The sequence below is a fragment of the Vollenhovia emeryi genome, unplaced genomic scaffold (genome assembly GCF_000949405.1).
Source record: "Vollenhovia emeryi isolate VEMERY1.0 unplaced genomic scaffold, V.emery_V1.0 DF939148.1, whole genome shotgun sequence".
In the NCBI taxonomy this organism is placed as follows: domain Eukaryota; kingdom Metazoa; phylum Arthropoda; class Insecta; order Hymenoptera; family Formicidae; genus Vollenhovia; species Vollenhovia emeryi.
Window position 1 is genome coordinate 1,193,245 of NW_011967218.1, and position 21,200 is coordinate 1,214,444.

The 21,200-nt window shown below is 47.1% G+C and overlaps 1 protein-coding gene across 2 annotated transcripts in view; it reads right to left on the reverse strand.

Annotated features, from left to right (window-relative positions):
- LOC105565930 overlaps positions 1-21,200 on the reverse strand; it is a 92,410-nt gene that overhangs the window by 3,046 nt on the left and 68,164 nt on the right. For both annotated transcript variants that reach the window (XM_012019524.1, XM_012019523.1), the window contains exons 2-10: positions 15,300-15,345; positions 15,047-15,217; positions 10,281-10,500; positions 4,699-4,782; positions 3,522-3,655; positions 3,099-3,235; positions 2,605-2,759; positions 1,299-1,540; positions 747-933 (exon numbers count right to left, since the gene is read on the reverse strand). In XM_012019524.1, coding sequence (XP_011874914.1) covers positions 747-933; positions 1,299-1,540; positions 2,605-2,759; positions 3,099-3,235; positions 3,522-3,655; positions 4,699-4,782; positions 10,281-10,500; positions 15,047-15,217; positions 15,300-15,329 — 1,360 coding nt within the window. In that variant the 5' untranslated portion in view covers positions 15,330-15,345. The remainder of the gene's footprint in view (positions 1-746; positions 934-1,298; positions 1,541-2,604; positions 2,760-3,098; positions 3,236-3,521; positions 3,656-4,698; positions 4,783-10,280; positions 10,501-15,046; positions 15,218-15,299; positions 15,346-21,200) is intronic.

Genomic DNA, 21,200 nt, shown 5'->3' on the forward strand with positions numbered 1-21,200 from the left:
TTAAGGTAAGATGATAAAAAAATGAATATTTTACAAGATATTTTGTAATTTACGTCTAAATATTGAAACTTTCAAACCTTAATAACTCAAAAAGTTCTTAACAAAAAAATACTTTATTATAGTGTTTTGGAAAGCTCTCGAGATAACCTACAAGAATATGTAACGAGAAATAGTAGGTTCCATTTAAGAAATTGAAGGTAACCTTCATGTGACCTTCAAATTACTCTTCAAGGTCAAACCTATGGTACCATCTTATGTCCCCCTCGAAACCATACAACTGTTGTCTGAAACATTTTTTCATATCTCTTTTAGTTTTTTAAAAAATGGACTGTATAAATTAAAATGGCCCACCCTGTATAACGAGATTTTTTCCATTGTTTCCCGGATTGGCTACAGTTTCGATTGGTAATTCATCCCCCATGGTAAAAGATTGTATGTATAAAATCGAGATATTAAACGTTTGCTCATGATTCCCGAATGTTTGTAAGAGACACTTCAATTTGTTTGATAATTGCAGAAATAAATTTATTATTTATTACTTTTATTACTTTTACCGAAGCGTAGTATGCAATATATTATATTTGCAAGCTTCGTTCGTTTCGAATCAGTGCCCGCCATAACGCAACTGTAATAAAAAAAAAGTGGAGCACTTCTCACTGAACGAAGCTGTGATAAATGCACGACGTGTAATTGTTCTAACAGTAAAAAATTATGTTTGACATAATTGTGTATATCGGTTTTTTTACCGCTGCGAGAGAAGCTGGTGGAATTCTGGAACAGTTCCGTGTCCGCCTCGCCTTCCTGAAGAACGCGAAGAGACTGGAAGAGGTTCACGTTCTCCGACAAACTAGTTGCCGGCGTCGACAGTCCACCTATTTCCGGTGCCGATCGCTTCACCACATTCTTCGCGTTTCTCCAGTGGCAAGGTTGGCTCTGAAATACAGGTGAACCGTTCAAACTGAAGTTTTCTATGAAACTGGAACTCGTAGTTTCAGACACAGATAACAGAAATGTGTCAAATGGCATTGCGCAAAAATATCCGCGCTTTTTTTATATTGGTTTTCGGTTTCATTGCGAAACTTACGAAACGTGTAATATAAACTCGAAGGATTAAATACAACGCATAAAAGTTGTTAAACTTTTTGTGTAATAAAATAATAATAATTAAAATATTTTAAGTGTAGCTAATTTTATGGCACTTGATCAAATTCAATAAGCGTGAAATAGATAATCTTAATTAATAATCTTAGAGTAAAACCGATTAGTGATACTAATTGTACTAAGAAACATCTGGTTACCGGACATCTTCCGTGGCACATGCGAACATCGCATTCGATATACAGAGCCGGCGATCCCGTGAACCTGAAGGTCTTCATATAAGCAAAAACTTGCGTCTCGAACAGGCCACTCTCCGACCAGGAACCACGAAACCGGCTGATAAGTTTGTCATCCACCGGACACCCGTATTGATCGATCAGTTGAATCCTTTTGTTCCCGCCATTATGAGCGTAGCAGTCATTTACGACGATGTCAAAGCCGTCTGCAAAAAGATATTCACATTTATTTGAAAATCATCAAATCTGATGTGCCATTATTTATGAAAGCATAATGCAAGATTTAGTGATTCATAAATTGAAATAGATTTTAGCGAAGAGAGATTACTTTAAGATGGATATACAAGACTCAGAGAACCGTTCTTAGAGATTTATTATAATTAGGTAAGAAGCGATGATTAGCCTCCATGAAATGTCGTCACAATAACGAAACCAATTAGTCAAAGGCGGCAACATGAGGATAAGATATGACGTCCTCTACCTTCTGACATAGATTCGCATGACATAAGTGATGTAGACGTAAATACAGAAGCCTGACTCGTTAAAGTACAGACATCTGTCGTTACGTCGAAGCACACACATTTTCATATCTCCTCGCCAGCATTTCCGCATCTTTCGCAAATTACCGAGGTTGGACTGACTAGCCGACTGACAAAGTCTTCTGCTGTTCATCTTATACCGTTACCGCTGTCGAATGATAGCTTGGCGGAATCGTGCGTCGTATGATTAGGCTAGGCGTCGGGTAAGAAAGGAGATGCACGAAAATGCGTACTGTGAATGATTTGCGGGAACGGCAACAATTGTGAAATGATTTGCAGCAATACTTATTTTTCGTTTCACTATTATTGACTTTTTGTCGTCATTTGTCTCTGAACACACACACACGACTGCAACATAATTGCAACATCGATAGTCTGTTATAATTTACAGTTTATGTTTTATGTAAACGGAACAGCTGCCTTTACGATTAAACGTGCTTTGATGAAATTTTGCGAAACGATTCTGAGAAAGTGCCAACATTAATGTACCGTAAAGAGACAAAAGTGACACACATGTATGTACAATCTAATTGATTCGTTTGTATAATGAGACGTTAATGAGGCAACGAGCCATTGATCAATTATTTAACGCTGGCAATCTTTTACATTTTCCATTGTCCCTCATTCGCTGTCCGTTTCAAGCGTAGTGAACCCAGCGGGGGTCGAATCCATTATGCGTCGCAGCGATTTACGTGGCGAAGCTGCGGTTAAGCTGCGCGCACAAGGCTTACCGTATTTGCTGCGCATGTAGATAATGAGAGTCAGGGGATCGCCGACGCGAACTGGTCCAGCCACTCTAGTTCCAGTGGTCCCGTAACCGTATCTGATTTCCATGTAGCACTCCGGAGGCTGCAGGGTGAAGACTACGGGATTTCCCGTCGCGACCCTGGAAGAAGGTGGGTGCGTAAGAGGCGCAGGAAGAATGCGTGTCCGTTATCTCGCGAGCAGCACGGCCTACTTCGCGCCGGCAGGATAGCACAGATGTTAGACATTATCGTAGATATTACGTAAACGCCTCGCGCGAAACGTTCCATCGTGCCCGCGTAATCGGAGGTTTCAGACGGCGGATCATGTCGTGTTCCTCGCGTGCATTACGAAAGCCACTTGGAGCCTTTTGATCGATATGACCCTTCGTACTGTTTCTACCCGGAGCCCGTGCCGACGTATCGACGTACCGTCTCGTTACGGCCGGCACTTTATTTGAAAAAGCAACAAGACAACTCACTCGACATCGAGAAAGGGAAACGTCACCGTCTTCCAAAAGTCGTAGCCGTACTCGCAGGTCACCTTGAAGTGCTCGTCGAATTCCTCCTCTATCAGCGGATTGTACTGCACCGTGACCGTGTTCCACATGAGATTTTTCTGAAAAGACAGACAAGTTGCGAGCGATGTCGTCGGGTCTCATTTCCCACGTGATCCCCGCAGCCACCATAATAGCGGTGTCTACGTTCCCGCGCGGTCTGCGGCGCGACGTCTAATCTTCTCTAATTATCGAGATTAAGAATAAGCCGCCACCGCCGTGCTCTCACATTCCCCCCCCCCCTCCCCGTGTCGTTAATCATTATTATTCCTTGTCGACCGGCGCGGTTCACGCTAAAGTAACGACCCGTCATTCCGCGACGCGCTCGCGCTCGTCTATTTTACGTACCGTCGGATTCTTCCTGCTGTCCTGATGATGAGTGTTCTCGCCGAGGGTGCCGCACCGATTCAGCTGAATGTAGAACTCGTAGTAGTCGCGGCCGGTCCCATTAACGTACATGCAATCGGGATCGTACGAGTAGCCTGCAATTAAAAGCGATTATTCCCGTTCGTCTGGAACGCGGCCGCATCGGCATCGGGTATCGGGCCGATATCTCGTCTATCAAGCAATCTTCCTCGCGGCGTTCGCGTACCGCGCGAAGAATAGGCGGACGCTGGGTGCATTTTCATCGCAGGCAAATCGCGCGTAAGTGGAGGAAACACCAAGTGCACTCGTTAACGCCGGTGCTGGCAAGCCGAGGATTACAGTGGTCGGGCTTTTTAGCCATCCTGCTAGATTCAATCAGAGGAGGCTTTAATGTTTCGCGAGGCTACCACGTCCGCGTTAGCACAAAGGCGACTCGCTCATTATGGAAATGTTGATTAACGGGCGCTCATTAACGATCAACGAGAGAGTCGCGGATTAGCAGAATCGACACTGAACAGATGCGAGGTTCGCGAAGGGGTCGCCTCGCCGAGTTGATTTGCGAAGAAATCACTTGGCGATGGTGCACTTTTTGCCGCCGCGTCGCGTCCACCGCCAGAAGGCACGGCCGCGGTACACTTCTTAAATAACGGAAGTATCTTACTAGAACGGACAGATGGACTTACGACGGCGAAAGAAAAATTCTGGCGCGGCCGATGTGGACGGCCGCCGATCGCTTTACGATAATTTCCGCCATTACCTCGTTAGCGCGGACGTACACTCGTCTCACTGTCTGCCGAGGTAATTGCGGATGCCAGTGATGCGGCCAGTTATGCAGCCACATATTTTAGGTGCAGTATTACGTCGAGCCTCTCCAGAATGGAGAGTGTAGCGCAAAACTCTCGGCACCGTGACTTCTTCCACGCCGCGCAATTTGCGTAATATGCATCGGGATATTTATATAAATTTCATACAAGTACAAACGGCGTTCAAACGCCTGAGCCTCGGCATTATTTAATTGCGATATATACGACGCATGATAAAGACCGCAAAAATACGGCGGTGTTTATCGGCGAATCGAGAATAAGGTTCCGGGTAACTGGCGCGATAGTGAAAATAATTGTGCATTAATAAGCCATTTAGTCGGCGTCATTAATTTTACCTGCTGAATACAAGAGGCCGGTGAAGGATCCGTTGAATCCGATCCTGATTTTCATGTAGTCATCTTGACACTCCGCCTCGATGTCTAAAATATAAGGTTTAATTAACGATTGTGCAACCGCTGTGCCCGGTGTAAAATATTCTACAAATTTCTTTTGCGCGCAAACTTTTTCTCCAATCCGCGTTTCTCGCGATTAAATCTACATTCCGCTGTTTTATATTTCATTGTACGCATAATTATGTTGAGATTCATCAGCAACGATAATCTCCGTTTACATTTTCTTATGTTTGCGAAATCGAGAAGGTCTAGGTGGAATCTCCGATGTCGAAAGAAAAAATGGAGGACCGTGTAGCCAGATACGCGGACTGGCGGAGGAAACCAACGTGTCGCGCCTACCATTGTGCCTGCATTTGCTAAAGATCGACATTTGGATGATAAATTATTATCGCTGAAAAAGAACACGGGCTAATTGTTAATATTAGCCCACGTTCTGGGCCGGGATAAGCAAACGCTTTTCGGCGTTTAAGCACAACAACGGAAAATTGCGTAAAATCGAGATGCGACCTTGCGAAAGAGATCAGTTGATATGAATTATATAAGATAAAATAATTTAAGCTATATTTAAGTGGAACTTCAATATATTTAAACATGCTATGCATTACGATTGACGACACGAGTAAATTAAATTACTTGTAGCCAAGGATCGATCGTACACTGTAAAAAAAGTCTGTAAAATTACATACATACATAATAAGTGTAGCGATTTCACTATTAATAACGGAAATATATAAATTTGTGTACTTTTACCAAAATTGTTTACTTTTTGTTGTGCAAATGCTTGTTTATGCTTGATGAAAATTTACAGCAACTTGTAAAATTTACACAATTAAGAGCCAAGCAGTTTACTTATTGTATAAGGTAATAATTTTACCTACAAGATGTAAATTTCCTTCCCCGGGCGAGGAGAGGTTCTCGAGAGAGCGCAAACGGCGTTACCATATCGGGCCCGGTCAATTGTCACTCCGAAACGTGTCGGACTCAAACGAGGATCAATCGCAGAAGATGGAAGCGTGTCGATCGGTCATCGCGTGGGCGTACGTCCGCGGCCGGCAGAGCCTGTCGTCACTCGCGTGTAGAAACCGGGCGCGGAAAATCGCAGATTCGCGGATAGGAGCGAGTGGAAAACCGGTCGTCGATGACGAGTGAAAGTAAGTTGGGGGTCCCGTATAGGCGCTCTTCGTGGTAAGAAGCCGTTTCCACTGTAGCAACGTAACCGCAAAGCGGAATGGAGATTGATGGAGGATGAAGATAGTTACACTCGAGGTGTCGGCCGATGATACAACCTTTTCGTTTCGTGACCCACGCTCGTCCCACGCACACCGTCATCGTAGGACGCGCGGCATCCTCGCATGCCACTCGAATACGCTCGACGGTCGCGTTATATTTAATTCGCAGGTAAAGGTACAATATCGTCGCTGGCTATCGAAGTGAGATCGTAAGACTAATTCATTTAAATTAATTTCGACGCGTCTCTTTCTCTGAAGCAAACGTCCATAGAAATCAAATCTTCGTAGTAATTGTGAGATCGGCAGCCGGAATTTGTTAACATAGTAGTTACCCTAGTAGCACAGTACATATATTGGGAAATAATGTAAATCTAGTATTCCCAATATTGCTCCAATATTGTGAGATGGACGCCTTCTCTTATTTAGCCAATGTGTCTATTGATACAATATTATACCAATATTCTTGTTACATTGGCAAATATTAGCCAGTGCACTTCTAATATAAATCTAATATTATATAAATATTGTCGTACAATATTTACACTTATTCCATAGCCAATATTGGCTTTCCGTTGGACAATATCGGTCAATGCACTGTGCTAAAGTAGCACAATATAATGGTGTAATATTAGGAAATAATGTAAATCTAGTATTCCCAATATTGCTCCAATATTGTGAGATGGGCGCCTTCTCTTATTTAGCCAAGATGTCTATTGATGCAATATTAGACCACGTTCTTATTACATTGTTAAATATTGGCCAGTGCATTTCCAATATAAATCTAATATTATATAATTATTGTCGTACAATATTTACATTTATTCCACAGCCAATTGGCTTTGCGTTGGGCAAATATCGGCCAATGCGTCTCTAATATAAGCAACATTGAGTCAATATTCGGCCAATGTTTAGCCAATGCACTGTGCTACCGGGGTAAAACTGAACCGGCCCAGCCTCGATGCGATTGGGCAAACGAAAAAGAGACGAGGAAGAAATCTGACGCGCGCTATCGTAGGCTCGTGGAAAAATAAAAAGATAGCGATGGGCAGATAGTTACACCGGAGGCGCATGCCGATGATACAACCGTTCCGTTTCACCCTCGTCCTACGCATCGCGCCGTCGCGAGTGTGCCGAGCGCATTTTCGAGCGGCGCACGTACGTATATACGCGCGTATACGCACGCGCTTATTAGAATTGCGGATACGTGCTTTGTGTTCATCGTCCGGCAAAACTCTGTCAGTGGGCAGACAATGGGAAGAGTTGAGCAACGCCGATATTTGCTCGGACGTGCCGAGAGCGGTCGCGGCGAGACGCGGAGGATACCGTCGAGTTTTCCCTTGAGGCCCCGCTGCTACTCTTAACACGCGCGCGTTATATTCCACTTTTTGACGCTCGGTGCTTTTTGTTCGCCGGTCCGAATTCAAATTGGCTGCAAAATCGCCCCGAGGAGCAGCGCTGCGCGGCAGAAAACGCCGCGTGGGAGAAGTAAAAGGGAAAGAGGTAGCGGAATGGACCTGGAACCCCGAGGACGTATGAGCGTTGCCGGGGAGGATACATTAAACCTAATGGGCTCTCTTTCGCGTAATTGACGATACCGCGGGTGGCCTCAAGTTCCCGCGGAGAACGAGCGGCTCGACTTTACGACTTCATTGAACCAGGGAGCTTCGTAGGCCGGGCTTGGCATTCGTCATTGCCAGTGGCAGGAATGTTTTAGGAAATTTACCGTAGCAACGCGATCATCGATCGTCCCGTCGTCCCGCGGGGCTCCGGTACTTCGATCTTCTCAAAAATGTCATCTGGTTGATCGTATCGATTCTTTTTTTTTTCAATAAAGCGCGTTTCCTGGATATGCGCGTCGTATGATTTATCAGATCGCTACAATTCGATCCTTTTCGACACCCAGATTACGGGAGAAATCGTTGCCTCGTAACGAGAGAGAGAAGACCCCGGCAACGCCCTACATAAGCTTACGTAATAATATTTTTGAATGATAATTTTACGATTCCAATATTGATTCTCTACAAAGTTCATGAATAATAGATGATCGTATCTTCGTCCCACGTGAATAATAGGTATCGGTGAAGCAAATTGCCGCATAATCGTTTAGTTAAGAAACATGAAACGATTAATTGCAGACGGCAAAAATGCAAAAAGTGGTGTAATAGACGCTTCGTTCTGGTCGAAGGGGCGGTAGAAGGGCAAGGGCGAGAGGAGGAGGAGGAGGAGGAGGGGGAGGGGGGGGGGAACGACGTGTCGTTAAAGCATTTTTCTTACAACGCGCGGTTTCCAGTCGTAATTTTCCGCAAAATGCAATTAAAAGGGCTCGCGGAGGGAGGCCTTGCGATAGGCTGTACGCGACTCCGTCCCGTAAATGTTATTTATTTACATTACGACGAAACACGCTGTAATTTTCTCCAGGAGTATCAGGCAGCGATGCCTGTGCTATGTTGATTACTCGCCATATGTACGAACAGTGAGCGCCCAGGCATTCACAATAAACTCGGGGGCTCCAGAAAAAAATCGCATCGCGGCGGATGAGCGTAACACATACGCGCCGTAGGAAATTATACGCACGCGTAGGAAATTAATTTTATTTTCACAGGACATTGTCTATTATTCTTTCGTAACGGGACACCGCGTCGGCGCTATTAATGTTTTGTTCTACTGGCATTAATTACTGCCGCGCGCCCGCTACGCGAGAGATTAAAACTGAAGCATCGGCCGATTAGAATTTTAATGAGTCATTGATTAAGCCTTCGCCCTCGTCGAGGCACTTCGTCCGGACAGGATGGAAAAATCATTGCGAAGTCAATTCGGAGGCAGTGACCCCGCGTCGCTGAATCACAAAGTTGCGAATCGCGTAAATTTGCTGCATTTCCAGCAGACGCCATTCAGAGATCGCGATGCGAATTAGACGGGAGACCGATCGCTGTGAAAGAGAAACAGTGCGAAAGGAGATCGCGATGTAATAATAACTGCATGGCCCGAAGGACCTCGCTGATGGTGTCACGAGCGCGTATGTATTCGAGATAAGCATTAAATCATTCGGCGAATTCCCGCGGACTCGACGACATAACTTCACGTCATCGTACGCGCCGGCACGAGAGGGGGGGAAAAAAATAACGTAACGGCCGCTCGTGAACATCATTTTCATTGCGACGCGGCGTCGCAATTTTCTCGCGGAAAAAGCGATGCCAGAAACGAGCTGTCGCCGATTACCGACGCCGTGCACGCGTCGGGGATATCTGCGCGCGGGTCGTGTGCTCGAGTTTCACGAGGCAATCGGCGATCCAGATGCCGGATAATGATGATCGCGCGGGATGATGATGACGGTCCTCGAGAGCCGATGACGACGATGACGATTGCAGATGCCCGTCGCGGAGGAGCGCAACGCCGCCGCAAGCAAGGTGGTGTATCTCTGCCACTGTACCCTCCATGTCAGGAGCGTCGTACGACTTTCCGACACCGTTTTAATTGCCTCCTCTCTAACGGTAGCCATTCGCCATCGCACTCTGAATTCCCGGGCGTGCGCTAGGCCGGGGGACCGAGATGGACGGATATATACCAGCGCGGTCCACGACTAGCGATTCTTCCAGGTCGATCGACCGAGACACCGGAGGGAAGTACTTTGTCCTATAACGCGCGCCGTCCGCGGGCCCCGGTCTGTCCCTCCCCCCCTTCCCCCCGCCGGACAATGGAGAGAAAAATAACGGATCGACATGCTAAAGCGACGACGACACCGCGGTCTTTCCTCCGAGGCACACTGACCCACCAGACCGATACCGTAGACGCTTTTTGTCGGCGCTTCTATTCGGACGGGAAATAGCGGATCCCCGTCCCATCGTTTCAACGTCCTCTTGCTCTAAATACATTCCCCCGCGCCCCCCTTACCTGCGCCAGCGCAATAATGTAATCGCGAGTTAAATTGAGCCGATAATCCATTATCGACTAAATAGAGATTCCTGTTGGCTCTCGAGCGATCATAATCAATACCCTTTCGCAACGTATTTCCGCTGAATTAGCGTCTTGATGCAAACCGCCATTACAACTACTTACAAACCAGGAAATTTCTATTAGCCCGGGAGATTGTGCGGACTCGAAGAGTAATTGCCTTATATAGTGTACTCACTTGATTAATATTTAATTTACCTCGTCGTAAAAGCTCAGTCTGTCGGGGGGCCACTAATTACCGCACTTACGGCGGGCCGTTTATTTTAATATTATCATCGAGTCCGTCTGCGCGATAATAATTGAATTCAACGAAAAGATAAAAGGAGCCGCTGCCACCGTACTCACGTTGCACTCTCGTCGTGTTGGGCCGGTACCTTCGGTGCTCGCGGTCCCAGGTTTCCGGATGTCTCCTCCAATCGTCGTCGCCGACCACGCCTGTACCTCCGTTCCCAGCGAGGCCCTGCAAGCCCTGGAGAGTCTGCAGAGCCTGAAGATTCGGATTCAACGGCCGATTCTTCAACGACGGCACTGGCACGTAAGCGGCGCCGTCGCCAACGTACACGACCTTTCAGAGAAGCCAGAAACAGTTTTCGTTAATACGATATAGCTGGTCGTCGTATTGCAACTCGTTAGCTCTCTGACAATTAAATCTTCAGCTACTCGAGTAACTGATGTATACACTTCACGGACAGTTAAGGGGATGCTGGAGTGATTCTGCACTTTTGCACCTTTCTAACCTAGAAACTATCAGTTCGCGGAAACACTTGTGTAATATACAAATTAAATGACTTACGTGTACAGATCGAGAGCAGCTCGCTATTCCGGCCAAATGAAAGAACAATATGGCATCACCGAAACTAAGTTTGTAAGTCTAATAAGAAATAATAGTGAGCAACACACGCATACAGTACATGTGGTATGTGTGTTGCTCACTATTAATTTTTATTAGACTTACAAACTTAGTTTCAGTGATGCCATATTGTTCTTTAATTTAGCCGGAATAGCGAGCTGCCTTCGATCTGTACACGTGAGCCATTTAATTTGTATATTACACAAATGTTTCCACGAAACAGGCAGTTTTAAGTGCAAAAGGTGCAAAAGGTGCAGAATCACTCCAGCATCCCCTTAATAGATCCCCTATGCTATTTACAATTTAATGTTTAATTACAATTTTACAGAAAATTATTATATATTAAAAAATTATTTTCTCCAAGTTGAATTGAATCAGCGGACGCGCAATTTGTTCGTCCAATTACTGTTACACAGAATTACAGTCTCGCAAAAATGGCCGATAGCCGATACTCAACCCTTGTGTACGAGTATTACCACATATTTCCCGTAGTTACATTATTATCAGAAAAACGGTTCAAGCGAGCCGTGCGCGCGCGCGCGTGTGTGTGTGTGTTCAGATTTGATCGTTGACGCTAATAATCCTCCTCCTAATAAGCAGCCACCCGTGCCAAATTCCAGCTGCTACTAATGATATTCATACGGGAGCTCGGAAAAGGAATCCGCTAACGAGTCGCAGGTAGTGATTTGCAGGTTCAAAGCCGTTAGCCCGTGTGTGTTGCGGTTGAAAGCGGGATTCCAGCGAAATATTCTCGCGTACACAGCCTCGCGCGATCCGACCATGCAAAACTATCCTGTCGAGCGGGAGCCCTGACCTCTCCTACGTTAACGATCCGGTTTAACCCCCGGCCTGTACGGATCGCTACCGCTCGAGCGCGAGCGGTGAGAAAGGGCGAGAAAAAGCGCCCGGGGGTCGAGACCACGGCGAAGAGGAGAGATACGCGGAAGAAGGAGGGCACGACGTCGGCGGAGAGTCCAGGGAGGCGAAAAGGGCCGGCGGAGAGAGTTCGACGAGGAAGTCTGAAAAACGGGCAGCACGAGTAACGCGTGACTAACGCTTTACGAGCTCATTCCCCCGTCGAGCGTGGGTACCCGAGAGGTCTTCCATCCGCGTACGGGTGCCGCGCGCAAGAAGAGGCGCAAGAAGAGCGGATGAGATGACGACGGCGGGGGCGGGCGAGGGGTGGATATTGTACTTTGAGTCGCTTGTCAGCGATCACGACGCGAGCACGGCGGATCGGTACCTACTCGGGCGGATCGGCCGCGGCGAGAGGGAGATAGGGGGAGGACGGGCACGTGGTTAGTGGCGAACACGAAGCGATCAGGGGGGAAAAAAGGTTGCGAACAACCTCCATATGCCGTGACGAAAAAAAACCGCCGTTCCGTTCCGGCCGCCGCCTCCTCCTCGTCCTTTCCGATTCTCCGTCTCCTCCTTCACCCCATTCCTTCTGTCGTCGTCGTCGTCGCTCGCGCTGTTCTCGACGACGACGTTCCGCCTGCGGTCTCGATGTCTGCGACGCGACATAGGTCGCCATCCCGCAAACCGCGCGGGCGCGCACACCGGCGGGGAAATTGCTTCTCTTCACGGATTCCACTTTTGAGGAATTTCAGGAACTCGAGTACGGCGCTGCCGGGAAACGGAGCGGGCCCCGACGAGCGAAGTGGCGTACGGCGTTTATGGGCCAGTAGAGTAGTTAGAAGATCGTTCCTCTAGACTCTAGCAAGAAGCCGGGGCCCGAGCGCTTGGTGTCTGATCTACGTTCCGCGGAAAATGACCGGCGGTCTTTGAATCTCCCGCGGTATCTCATCGGAATGCATTACGGACGATAAGTGCCGATTACCTTCGACTTCTGCTATGCTTAACTACGGCTGCTTCGGTATTAACTGTACCGGGCCGGGTAGGAAATGCAATAACACGAAATGCTCCTTCGCGTCGGACGCGCCGCCGATTCGATCTCGTCGGGGCTCTTCGCACGACAACGTCTTCCGTTTTGTGGCCACCTCTTCCAGGAACTTATTAGTTTCAATTTAACACAAATCTATTTCCGATAACTGGCTGGAAAATTAGCATTCGCTGGAAGCAATTCGAGGTAACATTTGTACGCATCCAACATTTCGTGCGCATCCGGCGCATGTGCGCGACTCGGCATTGAATCTTGTATCTTGCGCATAATAACAACATTTTCCTCCAATGGCCGCCGGCATCCGCGATGTAAGTTGACGTTTCTCGAAAGAAGAAGTATCGAGTAACCGTTTAGGCTTTCTCGTTTTGCCTCGCACCGAGAGATGACGTCGTCGGACGGGGCCGCATTTTTTTCTCGGGTGAACGTTAATTTCTTCCGAGGACTTTATTTGATCAAGTCGCGCCGAGACATGCGCATTCATGCAGTGATTAACGGTAGCGCGGTTAGAGTGTCGAAAGTCATTAGTCGAAGTAAGATCGTTCAGATGACTTAGATAAATTGTACCAATCTCTTTTAGAATCCTCTCCCAAGATTCAGTTGATTATTGAAGCGTTGCTCGGATCGAATGCCGTACGAAGCGTGAAGTTAATGCGAAAATTTCATCACAGTTGCACAAAAGGGTGTCGCGCGAAGATTAATTTCTTTTACATCAGCTTCGCGCTCTGCGGATGTTATAGATTTCCATTATATTTTTTTTTAAGTAATACTATTACATTGATTTTTTATTTTCGTAGATACAGGCTTTCTCTCTTCAGGGGTGATTTAAAATTGTCGGGACAGCTTTAAGCTGCACGCCGCACTTCCGTGCGATTAGTCTTCGCCTCTCCAATCGGAACGGACGGAAACACGGCAGTACGCAGCGCAGATGAAATTGATCTTGTCTCCCGTTTCGCAACGGAACGCTCGTAGGCTAAATAAACCGCTTCTGGCGCTCTTCTCCGGTGTAATGGGGGCCTTTCCCCGCGGAGAGAGAATCACGCGGCGCAAGAAGCGATCTATCCGCTCGCAATTTGCGATATAACGAAGGTCGCGCACGGACGTGGCCGCGATACCCTTTCTCTCTATTCTACTGGAAACTGGTTCACATTTTTTCGCGATCGAAATCGATTCCGCTCGAAAACTAGTTTAAAGGCAATCCGAAGATCATCGATAAAGAGCGATTAATCAAAGGAATGGCCTTTTATTCCGCTTCTCCCCCCTCCCCCCCCCCCAGGTGCCTCCCGCGATGCTGATGCACCGGGCAACCTTCTGCCCTTCGTTTAGAAAGGGCCATCGGTATTTTCTACGTGCCGCGGAAAGGAGGAAGATTATGGGGATGGAGTAAACGCCCGTGCAATAATTGATTTTTCTTGCAAACCGATCCGCCGCGATTTTACTGATACCGATCGCAGCGAAGACGAGAGTCACACACGAGGGAAGCGAGACGATCGGCCGCGCGCCGTCCGGCCGTGGATCTTCAGCAGGATTTTTACGCCTCGATCGAGGACACGCCGGCGATCGAGGCGCGTCGTCTTTGCTGCGGTTAACTGTCAGCGCTTCCCTTTTTTACTCTCTTGAATATCATAGCGGATGCAGAACACCTGCATCTAGGTTCTCCGCCGCGCGGCCTTGCGCGCCGAGCATTCGTTAACGAGAAATCACGCAAAACTGAGCAGATGGGCGAGCTACCATTCTTTCGCTTCCTTTTTTCCCCACTCCGCGCGCGCTCCCCGTAGACTCTTCTTCTTTTTAATCCACTTTCGAGGAAACCGTTTGCCAATTAAACCTAACTGGATGGACGCGATCGTACGGCAGATGAGCGTGTGCCTCTCTTCTTACTTCTCTCACTTTCCTTTTTATTATCACACACCGCGATATTTATTGTCGGAGATCCGTAGGGCGCCCGATGAAGGATTTTATTGCCCGCTACAACTTTCTGCCCCGATAACTGCGATACAATAACAAAAATCTGAAGCTATTACACATTTTTTTTTACGGACAAATTAATATCGTTAATATTTTTTCTCGAAGTCCTGCAGTGGAATCTCATAACACTGATCGTTAAACACAAGTAATATCGTTGATTTGTACAAATTAAAGCCGATTGCGTCAATTTCCTTTATCGGTTTCGCTCGCGCGCATGATGCCGTTTTCGTCAATCGATGCGATACGGAAAAAAATAAATAAAAGTTTCCGCAAAGATAACGGAACAAAGAAATAACAGATCGGGGGGGGGGGAGAAACTTCTTGTGCAATATCTATCGTGAATTTCAATAAGTAAGTGCGCAGCGCGAAACAAATTGGCGATGCGTGACTTACAGCATCGTGGTCGCTGGCCTCGTGAGTTAACGCTTCTCTGGTTTCGTTGTGAGAGGAGGACTCGTCCTCGTCGGGCCCCGATCCGCTGCCCGCCCAATAATCCTCGGTGGTGTCGTCGATAACAGAATCCTCGGAATTTCCCTCGGCCTCCGCGTTCTCGTGGCTGGTCGCCTGCGAAAAGAAACACGTCCCCTGTGAAATCGCGCGCTCTCTGCGAGCTATCGTTGCGGTGTCGCGAGCAAAGTATATTCACCTGACACCTCAGCGTGACCACCGTCAGCATCCAGACGCAGATGTATCTGCAACAACGATACACAACTCGTTATTAACATGCTGCGGACAGTTGGCTCGAGGATTAACCCTTTGAAGCATACATTTTTCTACCGAACCATGGTTTGAACAGTTTTCGAGAAATAATCTTAAAAAAACTTGGTCGGTAATGAAATTTTTCGAAAAAAACTGCTGTTTTTTTCATGCTTGTTTATTTATAAAACTTTTACAATAAATATCAAAGACTACTCAACCTTTTTTTTATGTTCTTTCATTGCTAAGATATAAAAAAAAATACAAAAAAAAACCCGACCTAAATGCGTTAACTAGAAATTAAGTGGCCAAGAAGTAAAGAAGTTGAGGCGGTAACGTGGATCACCACCACGCTTCAAAGGGTTAAGACGCGTCGCGGAGCAACGAGATTTCCGAGATCGCGTTGCCTTGTCTGTCGAAGATGCATAAATGCATAAACGTCTCTCCTCATTTTAAATTCGGAGCAGCGTTGCGTCAGAGCCGCCGCTCGCGAAATGACTCGACAGTTTACGGTTTTGAGCGTAACTCTCTTACGCCGCGGCGTGGCGATCAAGGACGGCCACGGGGAGGCCGTTATACGGAGGAAAGCGCTTAAGATAGTAGAAGCGCCTCCGCGAAACGTCGAACGGATAAGACGGTCGTAAAGGATATCACAAGGAATGCGACTGGGCGGGAAAGAGAGGAATAAATCTCGAATTTAATGATATATATATTATATATACACACGTATACGCGCACGTGTGTACACGTCGCGCCCGTAGAAACTGAAGTGACGCGGATCGTAACGTATTATACACGTAGCCGGCAGAGCAAGAGCACCACGAAGATGACCCGCAACGGCCGCGGTCTTGTTCCTTTCCCTTCCCCCATCGCGGCTCCATCTAGGATGTGACTCATCTCTGTCGCCGCCGCCGTTGCATCCAACGCGCCCTCGTTCCCTTGCCACTTCTGCATGAACTCCAAATGAGTTTCTTGCCTCCGCACTTACTCGCCATTTATAGACCTTTTCGGTCTAATCGCCGTGAGCCTTCGCGCTATTCGCACGCGCTCGGTGACCCCGTGCCGGAGTAACCGCTCGTACCCATCTTCATTTTCCCTTCCTCCGGGGCGTCTAATCAGGTCAATATTAAGTATACATTGCTTTTCTTTCGTTACCTGACTCGCTCGTGTCTAAAGTCCCACTCGTGCAATTTAGCCTTTTCGCAAAGAAATTCCCCCCCTTCGATTGGAAGCGGTGCCGAAGTATATATTAATCCTGCGTTTACATGGTCAACGGGCAATTTTTCTCCTTCCAGTCGCACTGTCAAAACAGTTGCCAAAGCGAGGATGCGCGAGATGTAGAATATGGAATAAATTTTATCTAAACAAATCTAATCTTCGCCGTAATCTCCGACCGCGCTGTTTATCTGATCGCGCTTTAATCTCGGGATGTTTCCATCTCGGAGATTAAAGAGTTAAGCGGGACGCTCGGTGCATACTGAGCAATGAGAGTTCGCAGGCGGTACACGTCATGTCGCTGAATCTTTCGTACTTAGACCTCGCTGCGGCTGCAGACTGTATCGCTCTACTATTTTAAAGACAGCAGAAATTATCTGTACTTTCATCATGTTGCTACAATAATAATTACTGCCAGTAGTTGAACAGCCGTTATCAGTACTGCTCGATCGTTCTCCCCCTCGCGATTTTCCCAGGGTCGCGGGAATCGGCTGACCGTGGTTTTCCGAGACGTTATCGTTGGAAATTTTAAGCGCACATTACCTGGGTTACGAGACGGTCGAGCGGACAGTCGCCGTTTCATCTCGGACGGTTAAGCAGTCGTTTGAAAAAAAAAAACAACAGTGAAATGCTTCCAGCATGCCAGACAGTGGAGTCGCCGAGGGAAATTACTCGCGTCAGATCGGAGCGCGCCGCGCACAGGGGATTAAATAATATAGCAAGTCGCGACGCATATACAATACTTTGGTGAAACTTGGGGCCACGTTCGTAAACGAGAAAATAATAGGATCACCACCCACTCGTTGCCTCACATGTCCTTTTAATCTCGTTCTTAATCTTATTATTGGCTAATTGTAAACTTGACACGTTATTAAGTGACGTAGGAAATGAATAATCGACACAACTGGCAAATTCTAATTAAAGGGATTTTTAATCTCGTTGTTAATCTTATTATTGACTAATTGTGAAGTTAACACGTTATTCAGTAACGTAGGAAATTAACAATTGACACAACTGGCAAATTCTAATTAAAGGAATTTATTGCGAAAAATATTACCTCAGCCAGGATTTAAACCTCCCTACACTCTAGGCGGGAGTCTCACCAATTCGACGACTATATAAGGTTTATTGTGACAAATATTACCACATGCCCAAGCGGTCGAATGGGTGAGACGCCCGCCTAGATTGTAGGGAGGTCCAGGTTCGAACCCTGGCTGAGATAATATGTTTCGTAATAATTAGAATGTGCCAGTCATGTCGATTATTAACTTCCTACGTTGGTTAATTATTTACTGGCGACAATAAGCCTTTAATCTTGTTATTAAGTAAATTTAGATTTATTACACGAAGTAAACACACAACAGGCTTGATCGCGACATCTAATTAGGTATCCAGTTTATCATAAAACAGTTTTTGCCGCGCGCTGCCAGCGCGACGTACCCGTGAAGCTTATTTAACGCCGATCGCAATGTAATCCCATTATTTTCGCATTAAGGCAAAGCAGTGAATTAAGAAGAAATGGAAATGTAGCCGTCTCTGCATCGCCGGAGCGATTAAACGCGATAATTATCACCGCGTAACGGTTTGCGTCGCCGATTCGTCTTCTTCTGCAATATGTTAGACGATGACAAGGATGATGCCTTGATAGCAGTCCTAGAGAGAAGGTTGCGCACGTAAGATGATTATAAATACCTCGCGGAGGTATTAAAGGGGAAAATTCATCTCATCCTACACGCAACGGAATTCGAGCCATCGCGATTACATCGGTTGTCAACGACGGATAATGGGATAATGGCATAAACATAATTATAATAATTAATTTATCGTTGCCGCTAAGAGGGAATCGATTATTATCGTTGGGCGACGATCGCGACCGCGGAACTCGCGCTTATACTCGCTTTTTCGTCCTCGGCGTCCTTCGGTGATCGAGGAAATTATCCGGTTGCATACTTCATCGAGTGCCGTCTCGTCGCAGTAATTTACGAGACATCCCCGAGCAGCTGCTTTAAATGTTGAAACGCCCGTTCAGGAGCTCTCGACTGAATTACCCGGGGCGACATAAACTCGCGTCTCGAATGCAAAAGCCTAAATGGGGTATTTGATGACGAGGAGAGCTCATCTGCGCAACGCGCGCAATGATGAATTCGCGTCGTCAAACGGACAGATGTAGATCGGCATGTGACTCACTTCTCGCGCGCGTGTGCACACCGAGCACTCGTCGCACTTGAAACTAACTGCGCGCGAAAATTCCAATTGATACAGAAGTGCTATTTTACTCGGCGCAATTCTACACGAAAAAAAAGTCGTGCCAACAATATCAGTGTAGTTGGTAAAATGGTTGAAACAACATCGGTACTGATAAATGAAAGGCATCAAGCCCAGATCAGATTAGATTGAGATTTGGCCAATCAGAGTGAAGTTTACTAATCTCAAGTTCAGCAAATTTTACTCTGATTGGTCAAATCTCAATCCCAATCCGTAGTCTGATGCGGGCTTCAGATATTTGTCTGAATAGTTTGGACATTCAGTTCAATGCTTAAAATTAAAATCCATAGCAAATACAATGGGAGCAAATTCATTTATGTTGGTGGCAGCTCGTGACATCCACGTTCAATCCAAGCAAACAGCATTTCTCTTTAACTGCGCGCGAAAATTCCAATTGATACAGAAGTGCTATTTTACTCAGCGCAATTCTACACGAAAAAAAAGTCGTACCAACAATATCAGTGTAGTTGGTAAAATGGTTGAAACAACATCGGTACTGATGAATGAAAGGCATCAAGCCCAGATCAGATTAGATTGAGACTTGACCAATCAGAGTGAAGTTTACTAATCTCAAGTTCAGCAAATTTTACTCTGATTGGTCAAATCTCAATCCCAATCCGTAGTCTGATGCGGGCTTCAGATATTTGTCTGAACAGTTTGGACATTCAGTTCAATGCTTAAAATTAAAATCCATAGCAAATACAATGGGAGCAAATTCATTTATGTTGGTGGCAGCCCGTGACGTCCACGTTCAATCCAAGCAAACAGCATTTCTCTTCCGTGTACGATCTAAGCGAGGGCCGCGAACGCGGCGACTCGTTCTCCCTGGCGCCCATCGGAGGATCGATACCGCGCGGTTTCTCGTTCGCGATGTTTGCGTTACAGAGACAATTAATAATCTCATCGCCCGTCCGCGCGCGTTCCCACGTCGTCCACGTGCTCGTCGAGAGATCGAGGAATCGCGCCCGCTCGACCCGTCCCGTGTCCGTGCCCCGGCTCGGGTGCATCGGTATTAATTATCGCCGCCGAGCGTATTGGCAGCGGTCGATAATTTCGCCAACGTCCCGCGGAGGGGGGCATTCACGAGCGCATGATGTAATTATTACTCGCCTCGTTCACCGCCGCCGCCGCCGCCGCCGCCGCCGACGCGCCGTATAAATGGAACGGAAGGTGTTAGGCGTGGGATGAACTCGACCACAGCGCGGATCGCGGGCCGCGCTACACGATGTTGATGATATTTTTATAATTAGCCGTTAATCACGTGGCGCTGGGTGCGCGGCTGCGGGATCCGCGAATGCGGAATGCCACGATAGGCGATACGCGAGCGCGTATCGCGTCCGCGATCCCGGTGCCGCGTGTGTGGGCGGCGCGGTTCGCCACCCGCGCTCACCGCAGATTGCCGTATACGCGTTACCGCAAGGTACCGGTGGACCGGCGATCGCCTCGAACGACACGCCGATGTGCGGCAATTAAGCTGCCGTCTGGTTTTTCAGAACGCGCGCGGAGCGAGACGCCCTGATGAATGACACGGCCGTTTCGCTTCCACTTTCGGAGCCACCGTGTCTCTTTTTCTAACCGGCTGACTGACACCCGGAATCTCCGAGCCGTTTCCTGAATGTATAATATAATCAAAAGCGACGCGCGCCCCGTTTGTTGCGGTATCATATACATATACAGGGTGTTATGTAATACCCGCCTAACCTCTTATGTACGGATAGAGCGGATTAGGCTGAGCCGAAAAGTCCTCTACCGTTTTGCAATTTTCGCGATAGTTAACGAGCTATTAATTATTGAAAATCGCTGTCTTAGCCCGGCCTACCGCCCGATTCGAGCCCGCGGTAGGACACCGTGTGTCATAAACAAATCCTTGCGCGCCTAGCAACGCCAATCGCGGGACGGCCGCATCTCGCAGCGCGCTTGAATTGGGCGGTTGCGCCGGGCTAAGACAACGATTTTCAATAATTAATAACCCGTTAACTATTGCGAAAATTGCAAAATGGTAGAGGACTTTTCGACTCGGTCTAGTCCGCTCTGTCCGCTCTGTCCTATAAATAAGAGGTGAGACGGGTATTACATAACATCCTGTACATTACAAATTACGGGCACGGAAAAGTACGAGTTGGGTATCTCAATAGAATCAAAACGATTAAATTAAAAAAAAACATAATAAGTATATGCACATAACTTTCGGGAAACCATATATTTTCCATGTAAATATAACGGTACCGAAATATAACGATGTCGAATGATACGTTAGGGGAGCGCGATTCGTTTTATGCGAATATGCGAGCAGCGAGGCGTAAATCGCCCCGTGGCGCTCCCGATAAACACAATTAAGATGCTCCGGGAGTTTTGCGGAATCCTTCTAATC